The sequence below is a fragment of the Phialemonium atrogriseum genome (genome assembly GCF_030411735.1).
Source record: "Phialemonium atrogriseum strain 8032-3 unplaced genomic scaffold QBC33scaffold_10, whole genome shotgun sequence".
NCBI classification, from domain to species: domain Eukaryota; kingdom Fungi; phylum Ascomycota; class Sordariomycetes; order Cephalothecales; family Cephalothecaceae; genus Phialemonium; species Phialemonium atrogriseum.
This window is the reverse complement of record NW_026848147.1, coordinates 328,060-352,054: the sequence shown is the minus strand read 5'-3', so window position 1 is coordinate 352,054 and position 23,995 is coordinate 328,060. Positions and strand designations below refer to the sequence as shown.

Below are 23,995 nucleotides of genomic sequence, written 5' to 3'. Positions count from 1 at the left end.
TCACCGAAAATACAGATCCATTGTTGGGAGACAAAATGCCTGGGCCATCTTTGTTCAGACTTAGAAGACAATCGCGTTGTAGTCTCCTGGCTGTCAGTGTTCTAAGAATAAGCTTGCGCTGTTTGAAGTAGGTACCTAGGTCAGTCAACTCGTCATTGTTACTCTCTATCCCTTTTGGGTGAATGGCAATTTGGAGCGTAAACTCGTGCCGCAAACTGATTCTATTTTTCTAGAAGACGCTGATCGACAGGAGATCTGGAGCAATTCTGAAAAGAAGTCCCCCAGGGGCCAACCCTCCGGTAGAGGGCGGTCCCGGGGCCCCAGCGGTGTGTCACCTGATGGACAACGCCAACAACGTGTGGACTTTGTGGAATGTTCAAAGTCCCCTAAATAAGCCAAAAGTATAAATGGGTAAAGTCGGCCCAGTTAGGTTTACGCCGAGACGGAATTCGGAATTGAGCGAAAACAGCGAGGGTTTGATGGGACAGCTGTTTCAAGGGGAGACAGATATGATAGTGAGAATGATAATAAATATTGATGAATTTTTGACGTTGCATGCCGAGGTGCTGACGTCGGAGCTTGCATTTCCCATTGATGCTGTGGCATCGGCCCAATTTTCAACCCCGATCACCGGGCACGGCCTCACCGAGCCTCGGCACCCCCGCTGTAAGCTCTCGGCAACCTCCCCTGTCTCCCGCGTGGAAGGGTGTCTCATGCAGCCGACGCCGTTCGTCTTAGTACGCGCCATGCATTCCCGAAATCCTGATGCATGCGTAATCTCTAATCCCGACCCAGCTGTTGGCTAGGTTGACCTAGCCAGCTAGCTATCTGGCCATAATTGCTGTGTCAGTGTCGTCACTTGCCCCACCGACGAACCTTCCCAGGAGATAGTTTATTTACCACGTACTGTAGATGCGCCCCTATATAAGAGCTTCAATGCCAGGCCTCCAGGAGGCTAGCACTTGCCTTTCCTCCCTCCATCCCTCGCCATCTGTACCCATTCTTGCTTGCCTATTTCCAACCTAGCTATCAAATCCGTCGACGCTGTTGATAATAGCCACACGCCAGAGACAAGGCCATCATGTCTGAGGGGACCACTCCCATCCCGTCACCTCCGGGTCTGCCCTTCCTGGGCAATGTTGGCGACATTGATCCCAACTTCCCGCTGGGATCCATGGTCAATATGGCCGAGAAATATGGTGAGTTCTTCTCCGCCAATGTGCCATCTTGTCGCTTGTACCCTCTACCCTGTGGCTAACACTCTCTAGGCCCCATCTTTCGTCTCAACATGCCTGGTAGAAGCGTGGTCATCTTGTCCACCCAGGAGTTGATCAATGAAGCTTGTGACGAGAAAAGGTTTGGCAAGGGCATCGAAAACGTGCTCAAGGAGATCAGGAACGGGGTCCACGATGGCCTCTTCACCGCTCGCAACGATGAGCCCAACTGGGGCCTTGCCCATAGAATCCTCATGCCTGCGTTCGGGCCAATGAAGATCCAATCCATGTTTGACGAAATGCACGACATTGCCTCGCAGCTGGCCATGAAGTGGGCTCGACACGGCTCCTCGGTCCCCATTTTGGCCTCTGAAGACTTCACACGTCTCACACTCGATACGCTGGCCCTCTGTGCCATGGACTATCGCTTCAACTCGTACTACCACGACGAGCTCCACCCCTTCATCGAGGCAATGGGCAATTTCCTCGTAGAGTCTGGAAACAGATCAAGGAGGCCGCCCTACACCTCCATACTCTACCGGCACGCCAACCAACAGTACAACGACGACATTGACCTGTTGCGAGACACAGCCCACGATGTCTTACAAGCGAGAAAGAAGAACCCCACAGACCGGAAAGACCTTCTCTCCGCTATGCTTAACGGCGTTGATCCCAAGACTGGCGGGAAGCTGAGCGACTCGAGCATCATCGACAATCTCATCACCTTCCTCATTGCCGGCCACGAGACCACCTCTGGCCTCCTAACGTTCACCTTTTACCAGCTGCTGAGGAACCCTGACGCCTATCGCAAGGCCCAGAAGGAGATCGATGAGGTCATCGGCTCCGGTCCCATCAAGGTCGAGCATATGTCCAAGCTGCCATACATTTCTGCGGTACGTGGAACTCCTCTTCCCCTGCTACCCGTGCCTGTTAGTCTCTCTCTCTATTCGCCTGTACTGACTAAGGCCCACCAGGTCTTGAGAGAAACACTCCGACTCTCTGCCCCCATCCCCGCCTTTGGCGTCAAGTCCCTCAAAGACCAGGTCATCGGAGGGAAGTATTTCATCCAAGAGGGACAGCCTTTGGCCTTACTCCTGGCAAAGTCGCACGTCGACCCGGCCGTTTACGGCGAGACGGCGAATGACTTCATTCCGGAGCGGATGCTCGACGAGAATTTCGACCGCCTCAACAAGGAGTTTCCAAACTGTTGGAAGCCCTTCGGCAACGGGATGCGCGGCTGCATCGGCCGGCCATTTGCTTGGCAGGAGGCCCTCCTCGTCATGGCCATGCTGCTGCAGAATTTCAACTTCATGCTGGATGACCCCAACTATTCCCTGCGTATCAAGCAGACCCTCACCATCAAGCCGAAGGACTTCTTCATGCGGGCCATTCTCCGCGACGGCCTCACCGCCACCGAGCTGGATCATCGCCTCTCCGGCACGCCCCCGGCGACTCCGAGCGGCCAAGAGGCTAGGGCCTCGGGTGCCGCCCCGGCCAAGGAATCAAAGGTGAAGGGTAAGCCGATGGCCATCTTCTACGGATCCAACACTGGTACTTGCGAGACTCTCGCCCAGCGTCTGGCCTCCGATGCGCCGGCTCACGGCTTCTCCGCTACGGTGGTCGAGCCATTGGACGCGGCGAACCAGAAAGTGCCCACGGATCAGCCGGTAGTTATCATTACCGCTTCGTACGAGGGTCAGCCCCCGGATAACGCGGCACTTTTTGTTTCGTGGCTTCAGAGCTTGAAGGGAAAGGAGATGGGGGACGTATCCTATGCCGTCTATGGCTGTGGTAAGTTTGGAAAATCCTATGGTGAACAGGGGGGAAGGCAAGAGAAATAAATGCATGCTAACCGTGGCTGCACTTTCCAGGACATCATGACTGGGCTCAGACTTTCCATCGCATTCCCAAGCTTGTCGACTCGACGCTCGAGAATCTGGGAGGCACCCGCATCACGCCGATGGGCCTGACAGACGCCGCCAAGGGGAACATGTTTACCGACTTCGAGACATGGGAGGACGAGACCTTCTGGCCGGCGATGGCCGAGAAGTACGGCATCGCCGCGCAGGCCGAAAACGAGCCGTTCTCTTCCACCCTGTCCGTCGAATTCTCCACGCCCCGCTCCTCGACGCTACGCCAGGACGTCAAGGAGGCGATCGTCGTCAACACAAAGCTCCTCACAGCCCCCGGGGAGCCAGCGAAGAACCACATGGAGATCCAGCTGCCCAGCGACGCACGATACGCAGCGGGAGATTACCTGGCCATCCTCCCGCTGAACCCCCGAGAGAGCGTCAACCGCGTGATGCGCCACTTCCACATACCCTGGGACGCGCACATCACCATCTCCGCCCACGGCCACACCAGCCTCCCCACCAACATATCCACCCCCGTCGCCGACGTCCTCGGCGCCTACGTCGAGCTCGCGCAGCCCGCCACCAAGCGCAGCATCCTCGCCCTCGCGGGGCTAGCCAAGGACCCCGGCACCGCAGCCAAGCTCGCCCTTCTCGCGGGCGACGACTACGATGCCGAGATTGGCGCCAAGCGAGTCTCGGTCCTCGACCTACTCGAGCGCTTCCCCGCCGCCGACCTCCCCTTCGACTCCTTCCTCTCGCTCCTCCCCCCGATGCGCGTCCGCCAATACTCCATCTCCTCCTCCCCTCTCTGGAAGCCCGACCACGTAACCCTGACCTACACCCTCCTCGACTCCCCCTCCCTCTCTGGCCTCCCCGGCCACCGCCACGTCGGCGTCGCCTCCTCGTATCTCTCCTCCCTGGGCCCCGGCGACAAGCTGCACGTCTCGGTCCGCCCCTCGCACTCCTCCTTCCACCTCCCCGCCGACGCCGACCGCACCCCCATCATCTGCGTCGCCGCCGGCACGGGCCTCGCGCCCTTCCGCGGCTTCGTCCAGGAGCGCGCCGCCCAGCTGGCCGCGGGCCGCGAGCTGGCCCCCGCGCTGCTGTTCGTCGGCTGCCGGGCCCCCGCCGTGGACGACCTGTACCGCGACGAGCTCGACCGCTGGGAGGCGCTCGGCGCCGTGGGCGTGCGGAGGGCCTTCAGCCGCCGGCCCGAGGAGGGGGAGGGGTGCAAGTACGTGCAGGACCGCCTGTGGCGGGACCGCGAGGAGGTGATGGGGTTGTGGGAGCGCGGGGCAAAGGTGTTTGTGTGTGGGTCGAGGCAGGTGGGTGAGGGGGTTAAGAGGGTGGCTATCGAGATGGCGAAGGAGATGAGCAGGCGTAAGGGCAAGGACTCGAACGACGAGGAGGCGCTTAAGTGGTTTGAGGGGATCAAGAATGAGAGGTATGCGACTGATGTCTTTGACTGAGCCGGCCGTGATTTGGCGACTCGTGGGACTGGGAGAGAGATCGGGAAACTGGATCACATGCGTCTATTGGCGTTCTTGTTTTGAAGAGAGAAAAAAAGAAAGGAAAAAAAAAAGCCCAAATCCGTTTGGGATATATTCCAGGCTGGCGGAGATTGTACTGTAATTTTACCAGATACCAGAATGAGTCTCGATCTCGATTGTCATGTCCTCGAATGTGTTTGTCGTCAAGATGGTGTTTTGTGGTATCATAGCCATGCAACAGTGACATCAAACCCCAGGTAACAACAAAGAACGTAGATGGCACGGGCAGAGTACCTAGTCTCTAAACTTCTTCTCACGTTGGCATTATTTGTTTACATTATATTAGTACATTGTATATAAATCTTTGATACGCAAAACCAACGGAGCAAAGAAACGACACGCTCAGCAAACAAGGAGAAAAAAAATGAAGAGAGACAGGAACCATGAAAGCGTCGTGGCTGCCAGCAGTTTTGAAGATCTTGTCGGCTCATAAGCCCCGTATCTTCGCCCTTCCACTGCAGCGACCTTCCTTCCAGATATCCAGGGCCCAAAACCGGCATAGCAGATCCAACGCCGACGTTTCCAATTAGAACAACAACCCCCGCGCACGCTGGCCCATACCGACGACCGGAGACCCTTTTTTATGAGACATCCATCCAACTACTGCGACCTTCCTCCTCTTATTCAGTTCACCTGGCCTGTCCGATCGTCCCTCTCCGCGCCCTCTCATTCTCTCTCTTGGTCGATCCCGTCACGCGGCCCCACTCCTCCCACTCTCGACTCATCTCCATCAGCACACCGCCCATGACCTGGGCGCTGGCCATCAATCCGTGGCCCTCTCCCTCCAGCACGCGGACCTCGCAGCGCCTCATCGTCTTGCCCAGCCACTTGACGTTCTCGACCGGCACGCGCGTGTCGCGCGAGCCGTGGTGGATGGTGACGGGTCGCGTGATGTCGACGTAGCGGAAGCCGATGGTGTGGCGCCGCTCGAGGCAGACGAGCAGGTCGACGGCCGGGTTGGCGCCCGTGGTGGCGAGCTGCCAGATGGCGTGCGTGAGGCGAGAGTCGTATATCTGCTGTCGTTCACGGTCGGCGAGCTGCGAGTTGGCGAGATTTGCCGCGGCTGAGAGGATGTGGTCCTCCTTGTCCTGCGGACGCCTCGATGCGTTGGTGTTGCGTCGAGCCGACGAGTTCGACCGTTGATGCCAATGGCCATTCGCGTCTGTCTGGCTGCCCGGTTCTGTGGTAGAGTTTATCTCGCCAGCCCGAATTCTATCCAACGTCTCGGAGCCGCTCAGGCTGAAGTCGTTTACCGGCGTCGGAGGCAGGTCCTTCCCTCTGCCGTGGCCAAGGTTATGGTTCTCCTTATTGTCCATCTCTGCTGCCTTGCTGTTCGCTTCCTTGGTTGCCGCAGCGGCAGCACTCCTTCGTTCCCTTTTGGCTCTCTTCTGCTTTGGCAGCGAGCTTGTAATGCTCGAGCTGGTTGCCGTCATAAAGCTGCTGTTAGCCGCCTTCAAAATCGGGGTTGGCAATGCTCTCAGTATCCTCTGGCTGGTAGGGATGGCGTTTGTTGGTGGCAGTGGCGTCTGGGCGCTCGCTCCGAAAACCGACATCTGCGAAGGAGGAATCCAGGGGGCCAGCAGATGTATCCTGCCTCGGATGTGCTGAGGCATCCGTAGAGCCGTTGCGAGAGCGTAGATTGCGCCAGCGGAGTGGGCGAGAATGGAGAATTTGGTGATCTTGAGTGACTGGCAAATTGCGTAGACATCGTCTGGAGGCACGAGGAATTGATTAGTGGCTGATCACAAAACACACAAGAATTGACAGTCACGAGGACCATAACAACTTACCAGGCCACCCCAGAGGCGTCGCGGTCCCTTCGGCATACGGCTCGCTGTCGCCGACACCCGGTCGATCTGGAGTGATGAGCCGCAGCTTCAACGTCAGGGCAAGTTCGTCATAAAAGGCCGTGATGTATCTGGTCAATCCCATGCCGACGCAGCAGAATACGGCACTGCCACTCGGATCCCCAACCTCGCTGAAGCTGATAACCCGCCCGGTCTGCGGATGTCGAATTTTCTGGCTCAGCCGGGGACTGCACAGGTAGCTTTCCACAGAGTCGTCGATGCTGTCCGCGCTTGGAGGGCGCTCATATGCGATATGTGGTTGGTCGCTCTGGCTATTCCTGCTGGCTCCGTGATCATGCGAGACCCTATCCGGAGTTGGGCTGGCAGCCCCTGACAGGCGCTTGAGCCGGCTACTACTGCGCTTCAGCTTCACACTGACACCACCCTCGCTGGTATAGCCGCCCAAGCCATCAGGCGTATGTCTGCCCGATCGGCGTCGATAGCGAGCATCTGCGCTGGCCTCGCGGTCACGCCGCCGGCCCTGGGCAACGGCGGGGAACGGCGCTCCTTCTTCGAGCGGATCAAGTTCCACGGCGGGAGACATGGGGGACGTGTCGCGCGGTGACGGGCTGGTGCTGTGAGTATCGGGGTTGGATTTGCCGGGAGGCGCGTTTGTCCTGGACCGCTGGGGGATATCCAAGTTCGGCGTCGTTCGTTCGTCGTCTTCGTCCTGCGTGACGCCCCGTACTCTGCGTTTCGATGTTTCCCCGCGTTGGGACCGACTGGGAGTATGCTCGTCGACCTCGTGGATAGGATCGTTGGGTGCGGTGTCGCTGTCGCGCTTGGAAGATCGCGAGACACGCGCCGAGGATCTCTTCGAGGACGAACCCGCCTTGCGGAGTGAAGAGTCTCTCGTGGGAATCGGGCGTGGACTGGTAGCGTTGCCACTCCCGTCTGCTGCTATGCTGAGGCGCTCCGGGTGCTGGGGAGAGTCGCCAGTGGATTCCTCGTTGATTACCGACTCGGCAAAGAATGGGTCGGGCCTTTGAGAAACGGGAGTGCTGAGCCCATTCGAGCCCCCACCGACAGCACCGATACTGGCCCGTTTCTTCTCGAATTCTTTCTCTCTTAGCCTCTCCTTGCTGCTCATGTACATCAAACCCTTGTTGTTCCGTCCTGTCCTCTTCCCCCAGCTATCATGGGATCGCTGCTTCGTAAGGTTCCCGGGCTGGAAGACGGGAGAGGTCGTGCCACGCTCGATGCTCAAGTTGCCGATGCTCTCAGATGCGGACGCGAGGGATCCTCTGCTCGAAGGGCGCGAGACATTGACGGCACTGCTGCTTCCCCTTCCTGACAGCAAGCTTTTAAGACCGGACCCGTCTCTGGTGCCGGGGCTTTTGGGCGATTTTGGTGCGGTGAGGGAAGAGAAGCCACTGGGAGGCTTGGCAGTCCTGACGATGGGTGGGCTTGCTGCGAGCTCGTCCAGGGGGATGTCCTCCTCTTGCAAGTCGTCGAGGGATGGCTGCGAAAATGCACCGTAATCAACACCGAAGGAGCCGCCTTCGGATCGTGCAGTGGTTGGTGAGCCCGGCACCGAGAGATCCTTGGGGCTGCGAGTGGGATCCAGGTATGAAGGCCCGTCAAAATGATTGCTCGCCGGCCTCGAGATGACGGAGAGGGAAGTGATAAGGGAGGATATGATCTCGGGAGAGGCAGGTGAGACTCCGGGTGTTCTCTCGCCGTCTTTCCCGGTGTATCGGTCCGTATGTCGGTTTCGATGATCCCGGTCGCTGTGGTTGCCAAGGGTGTCTCGGTTGAACTCACGGTTTGCCTCTGCGGTAGAGATGGAGTGGGGAGGTTTGAGTCGACGAGATGATAGCTGGGGTCGGTCTCGGTCGCGGTCTCGGTGGTCCCGCGGCGGTCGGGGAATAGGAGGGATGGAGGCGTCCATTTCGGCGAAGCGCGGACAGCGGGAGTCGAGGAATAAAAAGCAGGCGCCCGGTGCAGGACGACAAATGTGGATAGCTCGGAGCGAATTACTGGTGGAACAACTGTCTTGGTGTATCGGCGGCGTCGGTCGCTCGTGTCTGAGAGCAGGAAAGTGATACCGTACGGCTAATTGGGCGAGGCACAACCGGCCGCAGAATTAGACCCAAAGCGCGACTGGGGTGGAGAGACAGTGGAAGCGCCGCAAAAAAGTGCCCGAGTCTTTGGCCGTGCTGAGTGTTGTGACCGTTCTGGTTCTCGGAGGGTGAGAAGAGGACGAAATGTTAGGGAGATGCAGGGCATTGACGTGTGTTTCGCAACGGGCCGGGGTTTCAGTAAAAGGCACAAATTCCGGACGATAACGACAGCCTAGGCCTAGTTCTTCTTCGCTGGCTGGAGGGCCGGAGGTCGAAATGCAACATCTGCTGAGCAAAACCGGGTGCCAAACGGGTGCCAGTCCAGATCAGACGGCTAGGAATGCCAAGACAAGCAATTCCGGCCGTGAGCCCTACTTCCGTCTTTTGTCTACTGTTTGGGTATGTTTGCGTGTTGTTTGCTTGCGATCCAGAAGGCGCTCCTAGACATGCAGAAGCGTCAATTCAAGCCCCTAAGCCCCTCCAAATTCCCATCTTTGTTTTCTTCTTTTGGCAATAGAATTGGTCTCAGCCGTCATGCAGGTCTGGCTTATTAGGGTTACTCGGACCTCTCCGTGATGCAGCTGGAGTGCCGTACCACGCAGCGTATGAGTGTAGTAGGTCGGGTGTGTAGTGGCTTAAAGCAAAAGAACTTTCTGGGACACGGAACGAAAATGGGAGAGACCGAGCCAACTCACCCGGGAAACTCCAACACAAGGTAGATATGATCTGTCGGGCGGATTGTATGATCTTCGTGGGTACCGGGGTAATCGTCTGTTCTCTTTTGGGGCCGAACTCCCTTCTGGAAGAGAAAGCACAATGCTATATATGCGGGCGAGCCGTCTGTAGGGAGGAAGAGCGTCGACAGCTCTGCGCAGTAGGGGATCTCCGGCGACGGCAGTGACAGATTGGCTCACGACGAATCGGGCGAGGGAGTCGGGTCGGGCTCGCACTTTTTGGTGGGTAGTGCCTCCGTTCTATTGGTATTTCGGAGAGCTTGTGGAGGGGCGTTGAGAGGTCGCGCGGTCTGAGCGAGCGGCAGGAGGAGAGAGAATTTCTGTCGGGTGGTTGAAGCATGCATGCACGCAGCTGCAAGGCCAATATGGTGCGAGTGGGAGACGCAGAAGCGGAACGGACCAATGCACCGCACACCTTGACTCCTTGTTGTTGGGCGACTGACCCCGAGGCGCGGCGGGCAAGGTGCCTTGCTTGCTGGTAATCTAACAACACTTCTACCTCCTTACGAGGTTGCATAATTACATATGCATTTAGGTAATCCGTACAGTAATGCCAGTCTGGCCCCCCTATCATGAGTTAATCCCCGTGGGCGGAGATTAACGAGCAACAGTGTGGAGCAGCTCTCATCTCACGATCCCTTGCAGTTTTTGGGGGCAACAACTCGTTGGCCGCTTATTCTTTCTATTTAAATGCCCCCGTCTGTCAGATCTTGAAATAACGGCGTTCCATTGACCAAACTACCTATTGGACGGCCAATGAGTTCCAGGACCATGGCAACGGTTGTCAAACAGGGGACCATGAAATTGGCGAGTCCCCCCTTGCTCCTTACCCAGTCAGCAGACTCACTGCCCCCATCGCCCCCATCCTCTGTGTACTGTGTTAGGTAAATGATTGTAATTATCTCCCCGCCTCCGGAACATCTTGCGCAAATCTCAGGTAACCGCGATCTGAAGCCCAACTGGCCTTTGCTCTGGATTCTGTGGACACGCAGTGTCATGTTGAGGCCACCCGTGGCGAACTTGGCCGATCTCAACCCACAATGGGGCCTTTGACCCGGAAGCCTGATATTGACTCTTTTGGAAAACGTCACGGTTCTGCAAACTGCGGCACCCACGCCATCACCAGTGCAATCATTACAACACAGCGAGCAGGTTGAATCGTTAACACGTCACAATGGGGTCAAGGTATTGTACTGTACTTGGGAGGTTCAACATATAAGAGATCATGGAGGCCCGGGGGTTGAAAAAAAAAGGGCCATCTTCAAGACCTTTTCCACTTACACCAAACCGGTACACCATCTGTTATACTGAGAATATTTCTACAACTTCATGATGGACCGAGGAAACAAAGACCCTGCACATGTTGAGCGAGGCCTTAGATCCGCCCTGAACAACCCACGTAGGAGCTAGGAGCTGTATTGCCACCGCCCCAATGCGTCTCGCTAATAGATTCATAGGCGTCTCGGAAGAAGCCAAGGAGCGCGATCGTGAGATCCTCGAGAAAGAGTTCAAGGACGACACATCCCAGGGGGGCAAAGATCCCGACCATGTGTAAGTATCTCCTCCAATACAGACAGTCAATTCAATATCTCCCACAAGCTATTGACACACGAGATACGACCTCTAGTGCCCGTGGACTCAAGGCGGCCATACACAACCCCAATGTTTCCGAACAGGCAAAGGAACACGATCGACAGCGACTGGAGCAAATGGGCGAAGGAATGGCGGACTAATCATTAGTAGACAGGACTGTTGGGGGAAAGTGGTTTGCTTGGTTGAAGCTGAAGTTCATCCATCAATTTTGATGGCAAGTTATGATGGAGAAGCACAACAGCTTTCAATCTGTCACTGGGGCTCCAAGTAAATGGTTCTATTTATCTTTATAACTCCACCCCAGTAACATCCAATGTCGCCATTTTTATTGAGTACTTGGGGAGATAGGGAGCAATATCAGGACGGAAATGATTGCTAGACTGTGTCCCTTCTTTTGCTCGCTTTGACGCTGTTGACAGCCATTGACTGTCCTTACATCCTAGGAACGATCAAATATGTACCTATCTATGCGTTCGTCGTAGCACGAATGCCTCTTCCGCAGTCCGGGAACCTGTGTCTATAGACTATGCTCCGACTTCCTCTGCATGGAAGTAGGTACCTACCTACCTAGGTAGGTAGGCATCGAGGAGTCGAAGGACGGCATCCTGCGAACTGCGTCTGCTCCATGACGTCATACAAGTCCAAGCGCTGCGCACGGATCCACGGGTAATGAATTTGGGTCTCCGCACTGTTGCAACATCATGAATGGGACCAGTTTCGTGCCATCGGCTGTCAGATGTCATATCTGGTTTCTTTCCATCTCTATGGACCACTGATCGAACTTATATTGGTCGTAGTCAAACCACCTCCGTGGTGCCGATATCTCAACATTGATGGGCGACGTTTTTGCAATCTATCTTCCAGTTTGAAGGTTCCAGATTGGTCGATGCGGTGGTCAATAGGATTATCGACGTCATCGCAATAAGCTTGCTGTTCTCGGCTCTGCTATGTAGACGGGGAGACTTGAAGGTAAGGGGCGCCGAGCTGCCCGCAACTCCTCCTAAACAACAGTTAATACTGCTTGCACTCGAAGCTTCCATCCTACCATAGATAGGTAGGTTGTATGCGATACATCTGCCCATCACCTCTTCTTCGCATCACAGGAGAAACGGATCCAAGATGGAGGTCCTGCTCTCGCTCCCGATCGTCTCCTACTTCTTTTCCACGTCGATGAGCTCTTACTCGACCTCTCTCAACCTCCTCTTCTTCTACCTGACATGGACAACCCTGGTCCTGAGTCACTCACCTCTCAAGATCGAGGTGATGAGCACGACAGCCATACGGATACTCTTCTGGCTAGTCCCGTCGCTCTTCTTCCTCATCTTCGACACCCTCCTACCCTCCCTCTCCGAGAACCTCAAGTATGATGGCTCCTCGGCGCTCCCTCCCCGCGACGCACGCTCGCTCGCGGGCCTCCTCGCCCTCGCAATCGGCAACCTCGCCCTCACCACGGGCACCGAGGCTGCCATGTCGCTCGGCTTAGCCACCCTCATCAAGGAACCCCCGTTCCGCACCTCCACCACCCTCCCCCTGCCCTGGCAGATGGTCAAGCACATCGCCCTTCTCTTCGCCGCCCGCGAGGCCCTATCCTTCTACATCCACCGAAACGTCCTGCACCCCTCCAGCAGCGCCAGGCAGGGCACCAGCGCCCTCACCCGCGTGCCCCACCAGCTCCGCGACCGCGCAGCAACCCAGCACGCGCGCTTCGCCCACGCCCACCGCGCCGCGCCCTTCTCCCTCCTCGCCATGGCCGACCACCCGCTCCCACAGCTCCTACTCCACCTCCTACCCATCTACCTCCCAGCCATCGCCCTCTCCATAGCCCCCCTCCCGCCCTTCCCCCGCCTCCCCATCCCCATCCCCCTCCTCCCCTCCATCTCCGGCACCGCAGGCGGCCTCCCGTCCCAACCGCGCCTACACGTCCTGACGTACCTCGTCTTCGTCGCCCTCGCCACGCTGGAGGAGACGCTCGCCTACAGCGGCTACGCGGCCCTGCCGGGCGTCGCGGCCGGCGGGCTGGCGCGCCGCGCCGCGGCGCACCGCGCGGGGGGCGGGGAGGGAAACTACGGGCCCTGGGGGTTCCTCGACTGGGCTTACGGAACGGGCCTTGGCGGTGGTAGGGACGGCGACGACGCGGCGGGGTTGGTGCAGTCGGGGGTCGAGGGGTTGAGGAGGAGCGTGAGGAAGGGGAGGGGGAAGAGGAAGGGGGGTAAGGGTAAGGGTGGGGGGGAGGGGGAGGGGGAGGGGGAGGAGGAATAGTAGGGTGGGTGTGGCGTTGCCCCTATTGAAAGGGGTATTCAGAGTGAGGTGATTATAATGATTCGGATGGTTTTGATGGAGTCCTGGCCAACACGGATATCAATTTGGGTTTACACTGGTTGGTTTGGACAGTTTGGGAGAGATAAGGAGTTAAGTGATCAATGAATTCGCTCGTTTTCCCGCAAATGCACCTCGCAAATGCACCTGTTGCCGAGCCATTCTCTCCCTTGCATAATGCGCCAAAGATCTCGAGAGCCTACCCAATACACCCAATAATACTGTGCCCACCCCCCATAGACGAAAAGCAACTTTCCCAGCTCCCCCATGATCAGCCGCCGTCTCGAGCTCTACACCCATTCCTTCTTCCCTTTCAGCCAACGCACGCTGTCCAGCCCGGCCTGAACTCGCATCCCGAACCGCGCGTCCAGGACGAACCCCTCCCACCTCGCCACCTTCTGTAGATGCTCCTGGCACTCGTCGACCTTATGCCGCCGGTAGGACCCAATCTCCTCGTCGCTTGCTCCGGGGGGCCAGTGCTGGCTGTTGCATGCCTCGACCCATGCCACTGCGGCGATTTCGTAGTGTGCTGCGGCCAAGACGTAGTCGTCTCTTGTCGGCCCCTTGAACACACTCCTGTATCACCTGTTAGCCAACGTGACTCGGTAATCCCCCTGAATTCACCTCTCGAATGCCCGGAAACGTACCTGTCCAGTTTCAAAGTCGGTTCTAGCGCAGCCCTAGTATCATCCACACGGCCCTGGCAGCGCAGCAGCGAAGCCTCAATGACGGCCTGTATCCCCACCTCGTCCGCCTCCTCGCGGATCCTGGCCACCTTATCCGGAGGCGCGGTGCACCGCTCCCACGGCAGCAGCGCTGCGGCCCTTTCCAGCAGCGCCGGGGACATCCTCTTGCTCCCGTTCCAGACGTACACCATCTCCATGGCCGGCGAGACTCCTACGGCGTCGGCGAGGTCGACGCCGCCGCCCAGCGCCGCCGCCCGCTCCTCCCACTTCCGCAGCTTCCGGCTCGCAAACACCTCGACCGGCATCTGCCGCGACAGGAACCGCTTCCGCCCCGCCACCGCCGGCGCCTTGCGGAAGAACTCCTCGGCCGCCTTCTTGTGCTGGCGCGCCGCCGCCCGCGCCTCCCCGAGCTGCAGCTGCCGCTGCCGCTGTGCCTCCTCTGCCTCCCCTCCGGCCTCCTCCGCTGCCGTTGCCGCGGCGGCCAGGCTGGCGGCCCGGTGGTACGCGTCGCGATACTGTTCCAGCTCCGCGCAGCCGACCATGTAGAAGTAGATGGTGTGGCTCCACTCGTTGAGCTCGACGCATCGCAGGAAGGATTTGCGCGCGAGCGGCCAGTCCATGGCGAACATTGCGTTGATGCTCAGCTCGAACGCGTTCAGCGCCGTTATCTGGCGCATGTTGCTGTCCGAGGTGTCGCACAGGGTCCTGATGGCCTCGTCGAGCCTCCGGTTGTTGGCGAGCACGCGGGCCTCCTCGAGCCTCCAGAGCCGGCTGTCCGGGTATCGGGTGCGCATGTCGGCGAGAAGGGCGCGGCACCGCTCCTTGGGGTACCCGACTATCTCGCCGCCCTCCGCCTCCGGCTTGGTCAGCTCCTCGACGTCCCGGTCGCTGGGGAGGATGTCCGCGAAGGTGAGAAGCGCGTTGTAGTACCCTAGGAGGATAAGGCCCGCGACCGCGCCGTTGACGTTTGGGAACTTGGTGCTCTGCCAGAGCATCTGGACGCCTCTGTCCCGGTCGCCTCTGAAACCAACAATGTGGAGGAGGCGTGAGAAGGCCGGGGGGACCATGGAGATGATGAGTAGTAACGCGCCGAAGCACATGTTTGCGCCGCTATGAACGAATATGTCCCTGGTAGAGGTAAAGAGTCCGGCATCTGCGCCGCCGGTGGTTTTCTTATGCGCAGAGACGGGCCGGGGTGGTGTTTGGGATACTGATTGTGCTGCGAGCGGGTTGAGTGAAGGTGTCGCCGGACGAGACGAGGATCTGGATGTGTTCCGCATGTGATTGCGTCCATCAAGGGGCCCGGAAGAGGTTGATGAGGGCTCGGCCAGTATTCTCTCGACTGCGGGAGTACTGGGACGCGAAGTACTTGCAGGTCCAACAGGTTTGTTCAATCCCGCCACACTGCTGGGTGTTTGAGTACCTGATAGACCGGCAGAAGCATCGACGAACTCGGCATCGCTATCACTCCCCTTCTCGCTGGTTTCCTCAAAGTCCACAAACTCAGCCTCGTCAAAACTTCCTGGCATCATGTCACTTGACATCCTTGACCGCGTCCGTTTGGTGTCCGACAACTGTCCGGGCGTTGTCCCGCCCTGTACCTGTTTTAGGGCCTTTGCCTCGGACTCCATAATGCCCTCCAGTGTGATGAACGCTTTCCGGAGCTTATAGAAGCCCTTGATGCCCTCAGTCAGGCTCTCATGCATGACTCCCACGACAGCATTCATCAACTGGGCCTCCGCGTGGACGAGAGCATACTCGCAGCCAGGCGGAAAGATGTTCTCAGCGGTGACATCGCTCGCCCCAGCACTCCTTCCGTACCAATAACCGCCGCCGGTAGCCTTATCGGCCTCCCTCTGGGCTCTCTTGAGATCTGCCCAGGCTCTCGTTTCGCACTCTGACAGGCGACATGATGCCTCAGCCATAATTCCCTTCTCAAAGCCCAGGATGCTCTTCATGAAGGTTGACACGCCCAGGGCAAACAGATGGAAAGTAGACGAGTCCTTTCGTAGCTCAAGTCGCGCTTCCGCACCTTCAATGTCATCGTTCATGATCAGACCCGCGGCAGCCATGGCATCTTCCATATCGGCCGCTTCCTGCTCGGCGACCAGGATGGAGAGCTTAGCAGCATTGGTGCGGTTGGTGTCATTGAGAGCAATTTCGCAGGGCAGCGTACTCTGGTTCAGAGTAATGGTTGTAGTCGAAGAGGTTGTGGAGGAAGAACCCCGGAGCCAAGTGCGAAGGGAAGACATTAAGTCTTCGCCTCGCCTGCTGCGAGTATTTGGCCGAGATCACGGGGAAGCAACGGGCAGTGAAGGGGGCCCCTAATTTACACCTCGATAATGAGATCTGTAGGCAAGCAAGAAAGAGAAGAAGGTGACGAGAACGAAGTGAATATTACGTCGGCAGTTAGGTTCTATGTATAGGTATCAGAGATGAGATAGTCAGGATTGCCAGTCTTTCGTTTTAGAATCGTAGGGTAGCCCCCGTTGGGATGAAACACAGAAGCGTCCAGGGAAGGTGTCAGTCTCGCAACTCATAACCCCACCAAGCAACGAGGGGAGCGGGCGAGTGAGCCTGCATATTCATATATGTATTCATTTGATAAAGCCCCCTCTTGCCGCCGACGGAGCAATGACTTAGGCCGCCGGGTTGATTTTTCGCTAAACACTCCGCGCTCTGTTCAGCAAGTAACACCGCATGCACAAGCTCTCGGAGTGTGTTCGATGTGTTCGACTTATTGAGGCGAAGTGGACGGAGATGACGTATTCCGAGAGTTAGCGACGGACTAGGTGCGGTGGCCATACTTTTGCGGACGTGATTTTGTAAATATTATTAGGTAGGTACCTACCTAGGTATCCGGGTACTCAAGATGGGTGGAAATTGAAAGAAAAGGGTAAGCTCTTATGTGTATCTTCATCTCCAATCATAGCCTTGGAGCAGTAGAAACCAGGAGTATCGTAAAATCTGGCAGCAACCTATTCCATGTGCTCAAACGACAGGTACCTAATGTACGGATCCGTACTTCGCCTCTACATACGGATAAATTCATTTCGAAAACGGAATGCACTGTCTGGCTGGCTGGAGCCGCTGATAATGTTATCAGCAGATGACCTATTATTGGTCAGCCCGCCCGGCAGGGCTGGTCGGATGGTAGAAAATCCGCCGCCAGCCGCCATAGGTAGGTAGGTACCTACCAAGTGGTAGGCACGGTCTAGATTCGGTGAAGAGCCCGGAAGCATCGCGATATAAATAGTACATCGCCACAACCTCTTATCCGCCGCCGAACGAAGAGCCCGCATCTGACGACGCAAATATCACAAGCCTGAAAGGACCCACCCAGAATAGAACTCGGACCCTACAAGCAGCGCCGGTACAGACTAAATCCGGTCCAAGACTCACCATCAGCCTCGTCAACAATCACATCGAAAACAAAAGATGGCATCCGCACAAACAACCTCCACCTCCAAGAAGGACGAGGCAGGAGCCGAGCCCAAGGCCGACCAGCAGGCCGCCCAGCAGAAGCCCGCTGCCGCGCTCGAGGAAGATGACGAGTTTGAGGACTTCCCCGTGGACGGTACGTCCCTCCCCCCAACTGGCCGCCCTCCTTCGGCGACGCACCCGACCGACGACCATACATGGGGGGAGCGAGGGGCGTCAACTTCGAAACGGGCGAGCGGGTAGAGATAAAGCGAGGCTGACTGACCGTGCACAGACTGGCCCGTCGAGGAGACCGAAGCAGCCACGGGCGGCGAGGAGACACAGCACCTCTGGGAGGAGTCCTGGGACGACGACGACACGAGCGATGACTTCTCGACACAGCTGAAGTACGTTGGAAGTCCCCGTCTCCGAGCAAGAAAATAAACATGACCCCTTGGGGGATCCCCCTCGATGCGTGGACACTCTTGGCTAACAGGTTCCGTCAACAACAGGGAGGAGCTCAAGAAGGTCGAGTCTTCGAAGCGGTAATGACCGGGCGCCGGGAACACGAGCGGAGGTCGGGGGAAAGAAATAGAGAGAGAGAGAGAGAGAGAGAGAGAGAGAGAGAGAGAGAGAGAGAGAGAGAGAGAGAGAGAGAGAGAGAGAGAGAGAGAGAGAGAGGAGGCATCGGGACTGCTGCTGCATCTCTCGCCATGCCTGGATCTGGCGGGTTGTGATACTGCTAGTTGCGGTTTGACACAAGCGAGTCCCTCTCTACCAACCGGTGGCACGCCAGATCAACAGTGAGGCTGCGATAAATGGCATTCCCACCAAGAGTAGCTTTGCAGAATCAAGCGTGTCAAGAAACCAAGTCTCGACATATCTTCAGGCATATGATGTTTTTCATTTTATGCGTCGCGAGCGACCTAACGACTAGCTATGCACGCCCGTCCCTGCCCACCCCTTCCCATCGATTCGGCACGTCGTAAAGTCAAATAGAGATTATCTCTAAGCACGGAAGGCGAGATGTCTACTAGCTAAGACACAAGATACGTCTTCCGTCCCCCCATTCTGCAACTCTCCAACACCATCCCTTCCTGCTCTTTTAAACCCTTTGTGTATAGGTTGGCAGCCATGATATATAAACGAAACAGTGCAGGCTGAGGAAGATATTGCCAAAATAGAATCTCGTAACTAACTTGTTCAGCAGCGAAGTTGAGAGCGCAGGCAAACAATTGATGCTATCAGTTTGCTACAACGGCTCAAGGAGCCAAGACAGTGGGATGGCGAAACGTTGGAGGGGTAAAAATGGTGGGGTTATATCGGCGCGACAAATCTGGAATTTTTCCTTTTGGGAAGACAAACCCGAGGGTTGATACCTGGTTATTAATGTCCTCACCCGGGCAGCCTCCGGGCATCATGACCATCATATATGATTGCAAGATCGCTCCAACAACGAACGGGCTGTGGCCTCCACGTGATGGAACACATCTTCAAACAGCCTTTCCTCGTATGCAGCTAGCCTGCTTGGCGATGCCGGTTGCTGGGGTGCAATCCAGACGATGGAACGTTTCGGAAACCGAGCAACACCTTGCCCATCCATTTATCTACTCTTTCAAAACAAGATATCACATTGATCTGTAAAGTACGAAGTCCTGCCTGCACCCAAAAAAACGCCACGAATGCCATCCCAAATCAAGCGATCCATCCTCCAAAAATAAGGGGACAACGGACGAAACCAATGCCAACAACGCCCCGTAAATCCATTCCGTGTTGCACACCGAACCTTCCGTGTGCTGGCCACCCAATGCGGTGGAATGTTATATAACCCATAGCCCAATACCTAACATGATGTGCGTGTGTGTGTGTGTGTGTGTGTGTCGCGGTCATGTCCTACTCCAACCGAACCCGCGGCGAGTCAAGTGGAGAACGTGTTAGCTGGGCGTCCTCCGCCGCGTTCGAAAGCGAGAGATAGGCCGTCCAAGCGATACCGACGGTGGAAACGAACGGCTGTGGGAAAAGCTCGTGTCAGCGATCGGGTTCAAGGGCTTATGAAGTACAGCACAAAATGATGACCCGAGACTCACCAGCTGGAACTGAACCGGCATCAGGCGGAAGTTGATAATCTGCACGGCCGGCCAGAGCATGTAGTTGGCCTTGAGCGTCGGCACGAACATGTCCCGCAGCTTCTGGCAGATGGCCCTTCGCCCCCCGCCCTCGGCGACGGTCATGACGGTGAAGAAGCAGCCGAGGCCGAAGGGGGCGAAGATCAGCTGGTCGAAGGCCACCCTCTTCAGGGCCGGGACGAAGGCGCTCGTCTTCGTCATCGGAAAGCACCGCTCGAGGAACTTGAACCACCGGAACTGGATCGGCGCCATGCCGAAGCCGTATGCCATGAATCTCGTCAGCCTCTCGAAGTCGAACGGGGGCGGGAGCGCCTTGGACTCGGGGATCAGGTCGCGGTCGAGGAAGGGCTGCTTGCGGTCCAGCTCGTGGATCTCAACGGCGATCGGGTCGTCCCTCGAGTTCGGAGACTGGCCCGGCGGGCACTTTCTAAGGGCCCGCTCTCGGATGGCGGTTATAGATTGGGCCACGGTGTCGGCGACGCCTCCGAGGACGGCGTTTGTCACCATCATGGTGAGGACTAGAGGACCGGCGGGTCAGCTTAATGAACTGCCAGCCATTCCAAATGGTATAAGAGGAAGGGACATGGACGAGAATGAACACACTTGGTCGCTCGTCGTAGTAGGCATTGAACCGGGTCGACAATCGTGCGATTAGAGCCATCTCGATGAAGAAGACGATGGCATGGAGTAGAGGCTAAAAAGGGGCGTAGACAAGGGTCAGCATGTTGCGCTTTCCATGCAAAAGGTTGAGGATGTGCGCCCCGACGGACAAGGATGATAAATGGTGCTGATGTTCTAATCGGGGTGGAATGGAAGGGAATGGAAAGCTGATGCGTGGGGCCCCATGAAAAGGCGTGGAGATAGAGAGCAAGAGTGGAGGGATGGGTTCGCAATGACGTACAACGCGGTCGTAAATATATTTACTGTTGATGGCACGAGTCCATCGGCGTCGGGTGAGTTCCCAAGTCATGTTGGGAAGAGTTGACCTCGGGGGAAAGCCCTGGGTAGGCAGAAACAGGGAAGATCTCAGAAGGTCCTTCGGCGGCGAGACTTGGCGGTGGTAGTCGCAAATCGACAAGGGAGGCTTGGTCTATGACGAAAGAGCCGCACAACCCAGTTATCTGGCACCAAACGGCGGGTATTGCTGTGTCCGATGACGCGCCACTGCGAGGCCGATACGACTGGATAGCCGCGTTTATGATGGATACAGGGTATTTAGTCGCTCGTTAGGGCCTGCCTACACAGTTTTCGATGATATTTACGATGGATTGGGATGGGAGCGGAGATGAGAAAGTTCGTGAATGAAGCAAGACGGCATCTTGCCGTTCGTTCCGCGCGTTCCTCCCCCCACCCACATTCATTTTTATTATTAACCGGACGCACTGCCCAACGACACGAGTTTCAGCTCTCTCTAGACAGAGAGGCTGGCTGTAGATCGCTGCGTACCTAGCTGCTCGATTCTTTTCCTACCTATTTCTTGTTCAGATGCCGCCAAAGCGCTTCCGTTTAGTTCCCAACTCACCTACGTTTAGCCCGCCTTTTTCTCATTGAGGATTCAATCGTTTCCCCATCTCTGCGAACCAGCGAACGATAATGCTTCTGGTCGAATCTCAGCGATGCGTTGCCTATCTGCTTCGACGGATGGCATGCCAACTCCAATGGGACAGCTCGAGTCAAAAACCAGACGTTCTCCCCAGGCCATTCCGCCATACTAATTGAGCCGTCCACCCCCTAGACCTGCCCATGAGCACCGTTGGGAATCATGAACTGGGAAGTCCCAGTGCAGCATTCCACCTGCCATCGCACATTGTAGGATAGACAATGGAGGCGGTATGGATCAATCTCCCTTGCTCTGCCCAGCCTAGCGCCCATGAGCTATGTCGCTGTCTCCCTTTGGACCTGATGGACACCAAGCAAAAACATCCTCTCCTCCCAAGAGACTGGCTAACATGCATGGAACCAAGAACGCCGTTCCTACAGCGTGCCCCTCCACTGTTGCCCACGGGGTTGTGATATCAAGCTCCGGGATCTTCATAGGCGCAGATGATCTTGTTAGTTAATGCTTCTCCCGCAATCAATCCCCTTAAACACACGAGACAGCCGCATGTCTATCCGCATCCAGATTCCATTCATCCCAAGATAGCACTCTACACAGTGTAGGTGCCACTCAGTAATCTACCGTCCAAGAACCATCCCAAGAAGCCACACTTCAGTTTGAGACCTTGATGCGCTGGCGTGGGCAGTTTCCTACTCGCGCCTGGCCAGGCTGTGAGATTTACCAAGCGGCAGTATCTCTCTTTGCTATCACGATTGGTATCGCCGCGCCCTTATATCACTATCGCCGTCGCCAGCGCTGTCATCAAAGTTGCCGTTGCTGTCGCCGTCACCTCATAGACAGTTAAGAAGATTAACTATTAACTCCAACAGCGAGATGTACTGCATCGATTCTATTGCCTCTCTTATGCCAGCGCGTACATAGAAAGAGGTGCAAGTGTAGATTGCAATGAAAGTCACATTCAATGTGTCGACACCGACATAGATTGCTGCACTCATCCAAGTTAATCATCCATGGATACACGAACCTAGGTACCTGGGACAAGTCCCCGGACATCACAAACCTGATTCTTCCCGAGCTGAAGACACGGGAGAAGGGGAAACAGCCGGCGAGGAACGTACCCCACGATTTGGCCAGGTCAGAGGATCTGCAGGATGATTTTCAGAATCCGGAAGAACTGGAGGACATGGAGGTCGAAGAGATTGGAGTGACGGAGGACGTTGAGACCCGACAGGAGATCGCGGATGCTCAGCACAAGAAACAAGAGGAACTCATCACACGTCAAAGGGCGAGAGACAGGAAACAGGCGGAGATGAGACCCAACCAGCCCTGGATGCCGGTGACGCCGCCTATCTCTGACCAGGACCGAGAGGCAATCGAAAAGTTCCTCAGGGACATTCAGGACAAGTTCCAAGAAAAGAAATCCAAGACGACCTAGGTACCTAGCTACCTGGTACCCGATACAAGGAGCTTGTCTCTGTGGGCAGGGGCAGTTGGCTACGGGTAGGTACCTATTCGGGCAGAGCATGAAAGAGACCAGCTGCCAGCCACGGAACAAGCGACTACGACGGCAATGGCGATGGCAACAACAACAGAGACAGCAATAGCGACAGCGACGGCTAGCCAAATGCCCCTGCCCGAATAGCTGAATGCCCCTACCCGAATACCTACCTAATTACCCCTGCCCGAATACCTAATTGCCCCTGCCCAAATACCATTATTGCATCAACCGCGTTACACGAACATTACGTCCAAACGTGCCCTAAATGCCGAGCCAACGACAAGCCACGCCACAAACCATACGGTAACCTCCAGCCGTTGCTGGCGCCGCCATGTCCATACTACATGATCACACTCGATTTCATCCTTGCCCTGCCGTTGTCAACGGAAGTATTTGACGCAGCCCTCACAGGGACGGACAAATTCTCTAGAGAAATCATCATCATACCAGGCAAGAAGACATGGACAGCAGAAAATGGGGCCAAACATTGTTGGAAAGATTGCTGCTTGCCAACTGCGGACTGCCCAAAATCATGTTGACAGACCGCGACCCGAAGTTTTTGTCGGCCATGTGGAGAGCCATCTGGCAAGAATTGGGAACCACCTTGCTGTACACAACAGCATACCACCCCTCGGTAGATAGACAGAGCGAGCACAGGTAGCTAAATGCCCCTGCCCACGGAGACAACCTCGATACAAGTTGCAGAGGGACATGGCCATATAGGATACTAAAGGCGAAAACGGATTGGACATGGATATCAATTGAAGGTTGCACCTCAGTGTACGGTCGACAATGTGACATTACTATATCGCTGTCACATGTGGATGGTGGAGAGAGAGAGAATATTGCGGGTGGTGATGTAGTGCCATTGATTATCGCATGCTACATCTGGTGACTGTCGCATTTGCTCTTAGGCAGAATGTCGACATGTCCTTCATTCACCCAGATCCTCCATATGTTTCCCTATGCCAATGCCAATGTCCCAATGTCCCTGTCCCTGTCCAAGCATCCCATTCCCAATGGCTCATGCCCAAGTGGCATTATCAGTCCTCCAATGTCCTCCGCGGAAACCCAGCTCCGTCTGTGCAAGTATGTACATGTCCACTTAGTGGTGCCGTGCCTCGATGACCATGTGCGAGTGTCGCTCTGAATGGTGCATGATGGTGGTGTGGGGTGCTCAAGGTCCCGAATGTGAGCGGTGGATGATGGCTGGGCGGCGTGGATTGTTGTCATGCCAGAGTGGGAGCTGGGCCACAGCACCTCACTGCGCTGCTGCGAGAGCCTCGTCAAGAAACCGATGCGAAGCATTGCCTCTTGTCCGATCCAGATCCTCCCCACCAGGTCCGCCCTTTCCTCCAATAGTATAAACCCTCAGTTTCTCTGCCATATGCAGGTCCGAGGACCGCTGGACTTATGATTCCTGCCGGGCCCGTTACTCCGCCAGATGCAGCCACGAGGACGCTGGACTTATGAGAACGTAGTATATATCCGTACTTCGGTTGGACCTGGTGAGGAGGATCGGATGGGAGGCAATCGA

General features: G+C 56.4%; 7 protein-coding genes across 7 annotated transcripts; 4 read left to right on the top strand and 3 right to left on the bottom strand.

Annotated features, from left to right (window-relative positions):
- The first annotated feature begins 944 nt into the window (after positions 1–944).
- QBC33DRAFT_42834 (putative bifunctional P-450:NADPH-P450 reductase) lies at positions 945–4,713 on the top strand. The gene is made up of 4 exons (XM_060424154.1): positions 945–1,199; positions 1,269–2,107; positions 2,189–3,005; positions 3,086–4,713. Exons 1-4 carry the CDS (start codon positions 1,082–1,084, stop codon positions 4,534–4,536), a joined length of 3,225 nt encoding a protein of 1,074 aa, XP_060284265.1. The 5' UTR covers positions 945–1,081; the 3' UTR covers positions 4,537–4,713.
- Positions 4,714–5,025: 312 nt separating this feature from the next.
- On the bottom strand, positions 5,026–8,723 carry QBC33DRAFT_42928 (alpha/beta-hydrolase). Its single transcript, XM_060424157.1, has 2 exons — positions 6,408–8,723; positions 5,026–6,328 (listed from the first exon to the last, which is right to left on the bottom strand). The coding sequence occupies exons 1-2, from the start codon at positions 8,353–8,355 to the stop codon at positions 5,247–5,249; spliced, it is 3,030 nt and encodes a 1,009-aa protein (XP_060284264.1). The 5' UTR covers positions 8,356–8,723; the 3' UTR covers positions 5,026–5,246.
- Positions 8,724–10,593: 1,870 nt separating this feature from the next.
- On the top strand, positions 10,594–10,994 carry QBC33DRAFT_558214 (Conidiation protein 6-domain-containing protein; the record flags this gene model as incomplete). The annotated part of the gene is made up of 3 exons (XM_060429862.1): positions 10,594–10,660; positions 10,719–10,812; positions 10,889–10,994. The coding sequence occupies 3 exons, from the start codon at positions 10,594–10,596 to the stop codon at positions 10,992–10,994; spliced, it is 267 nt and encodes an 88-aa protein (XP_060284263.1).
- Positions 10,995–11,559: 565 nt separating this feature from the next.
- Positions 11,560–13,298, top strand: QBC33DRAFT_42793 (sterol desaturase). Its single transcript, XM_060424150.1, has 4 exons — positions 11,560–11,823; positions 11,888–12,650; positions 12,717–13,032; positions 13,087–13,298. Exons 2-4 carry the CDS (start codon positions 11,974–11,976, stop codon positions 13,111–13,113), a joined length of 1,020 nt encoding a protein of 339 aa, XP_060284262.1. The 5' UTR covers positions 11,560–11,823; positions 11,888–11,973; the 3' UTR covers positions 13,114–13,298.
- QBC33DRAFT_43213 (putative mitochondrial outer membrane protein iml2 protein) lies at positions 13,097–16,277 on the bottom strand. Its single transcript, XM_060424160.1, has 2 exons — positions 13,818–16,277; positions 13,097–13,746 (listed from the first exon to the last, which is right to left on the bottom strand). The coding sequence occupies exons 1-2, from the start codon at positions 16,106–16,108 to the stop codon at positions 13,461–13,463; spliced, it is 2,577 nt and encodes an 858-aa protein (XP_060284261.1). The 5' UTR covers positions 16,109–16,277; the 3' UTR covers positions 13,097–13,460.
- Positions 16,278–17,294: 1,017 nt separating this feature from the next.
- QBC33DRAFT_558211 (DSS1/SEM1 family-domain-containing protein) lies at positions 17,295–17,825 on the top strand (the record flags this gene model as incomplete). Its single annotated transcript, XM_060429861.1, has 3 exons — positions 17,295–17,433; positions 17,572–17,683; positions 17,789–17,825. 3 exons carry the CDS (start codon positions 17,295–17,297, stop codon positions 17,823–17,825), a joined length of 288 nt encoding a protein of 95 aa, XP_060284260.1.
- A 1,219-nt stretch (positions 17,826–19,044) lies between these two features.
- Positions 19,045–20,646, bottom strand: QBC33DRAFT_42644 (uncharacterized protein). The gene is made up of 4 exons (XM_060424145.1): positions 20,304–20,646; positions 20,006–20,096; positions 19,364–19,920; positions 19,045–19,286 (listed from the first exon to the last, which is right to left on the bottom strand). Exons 1-4 carry the CDS (start codon positions 20,370–20,372, stop codon positions 19,170–19,172), a joined length of 834 nt encoding a protein of 277 aa, XP_060284259.1. The 5' UTR covers positions 20,373–20,646; the 3' UTR covers positions 19,045–19,169.
- Between the last annotated feature and the right edge of the window lie 3,349 nt (positions 20,647–23,995).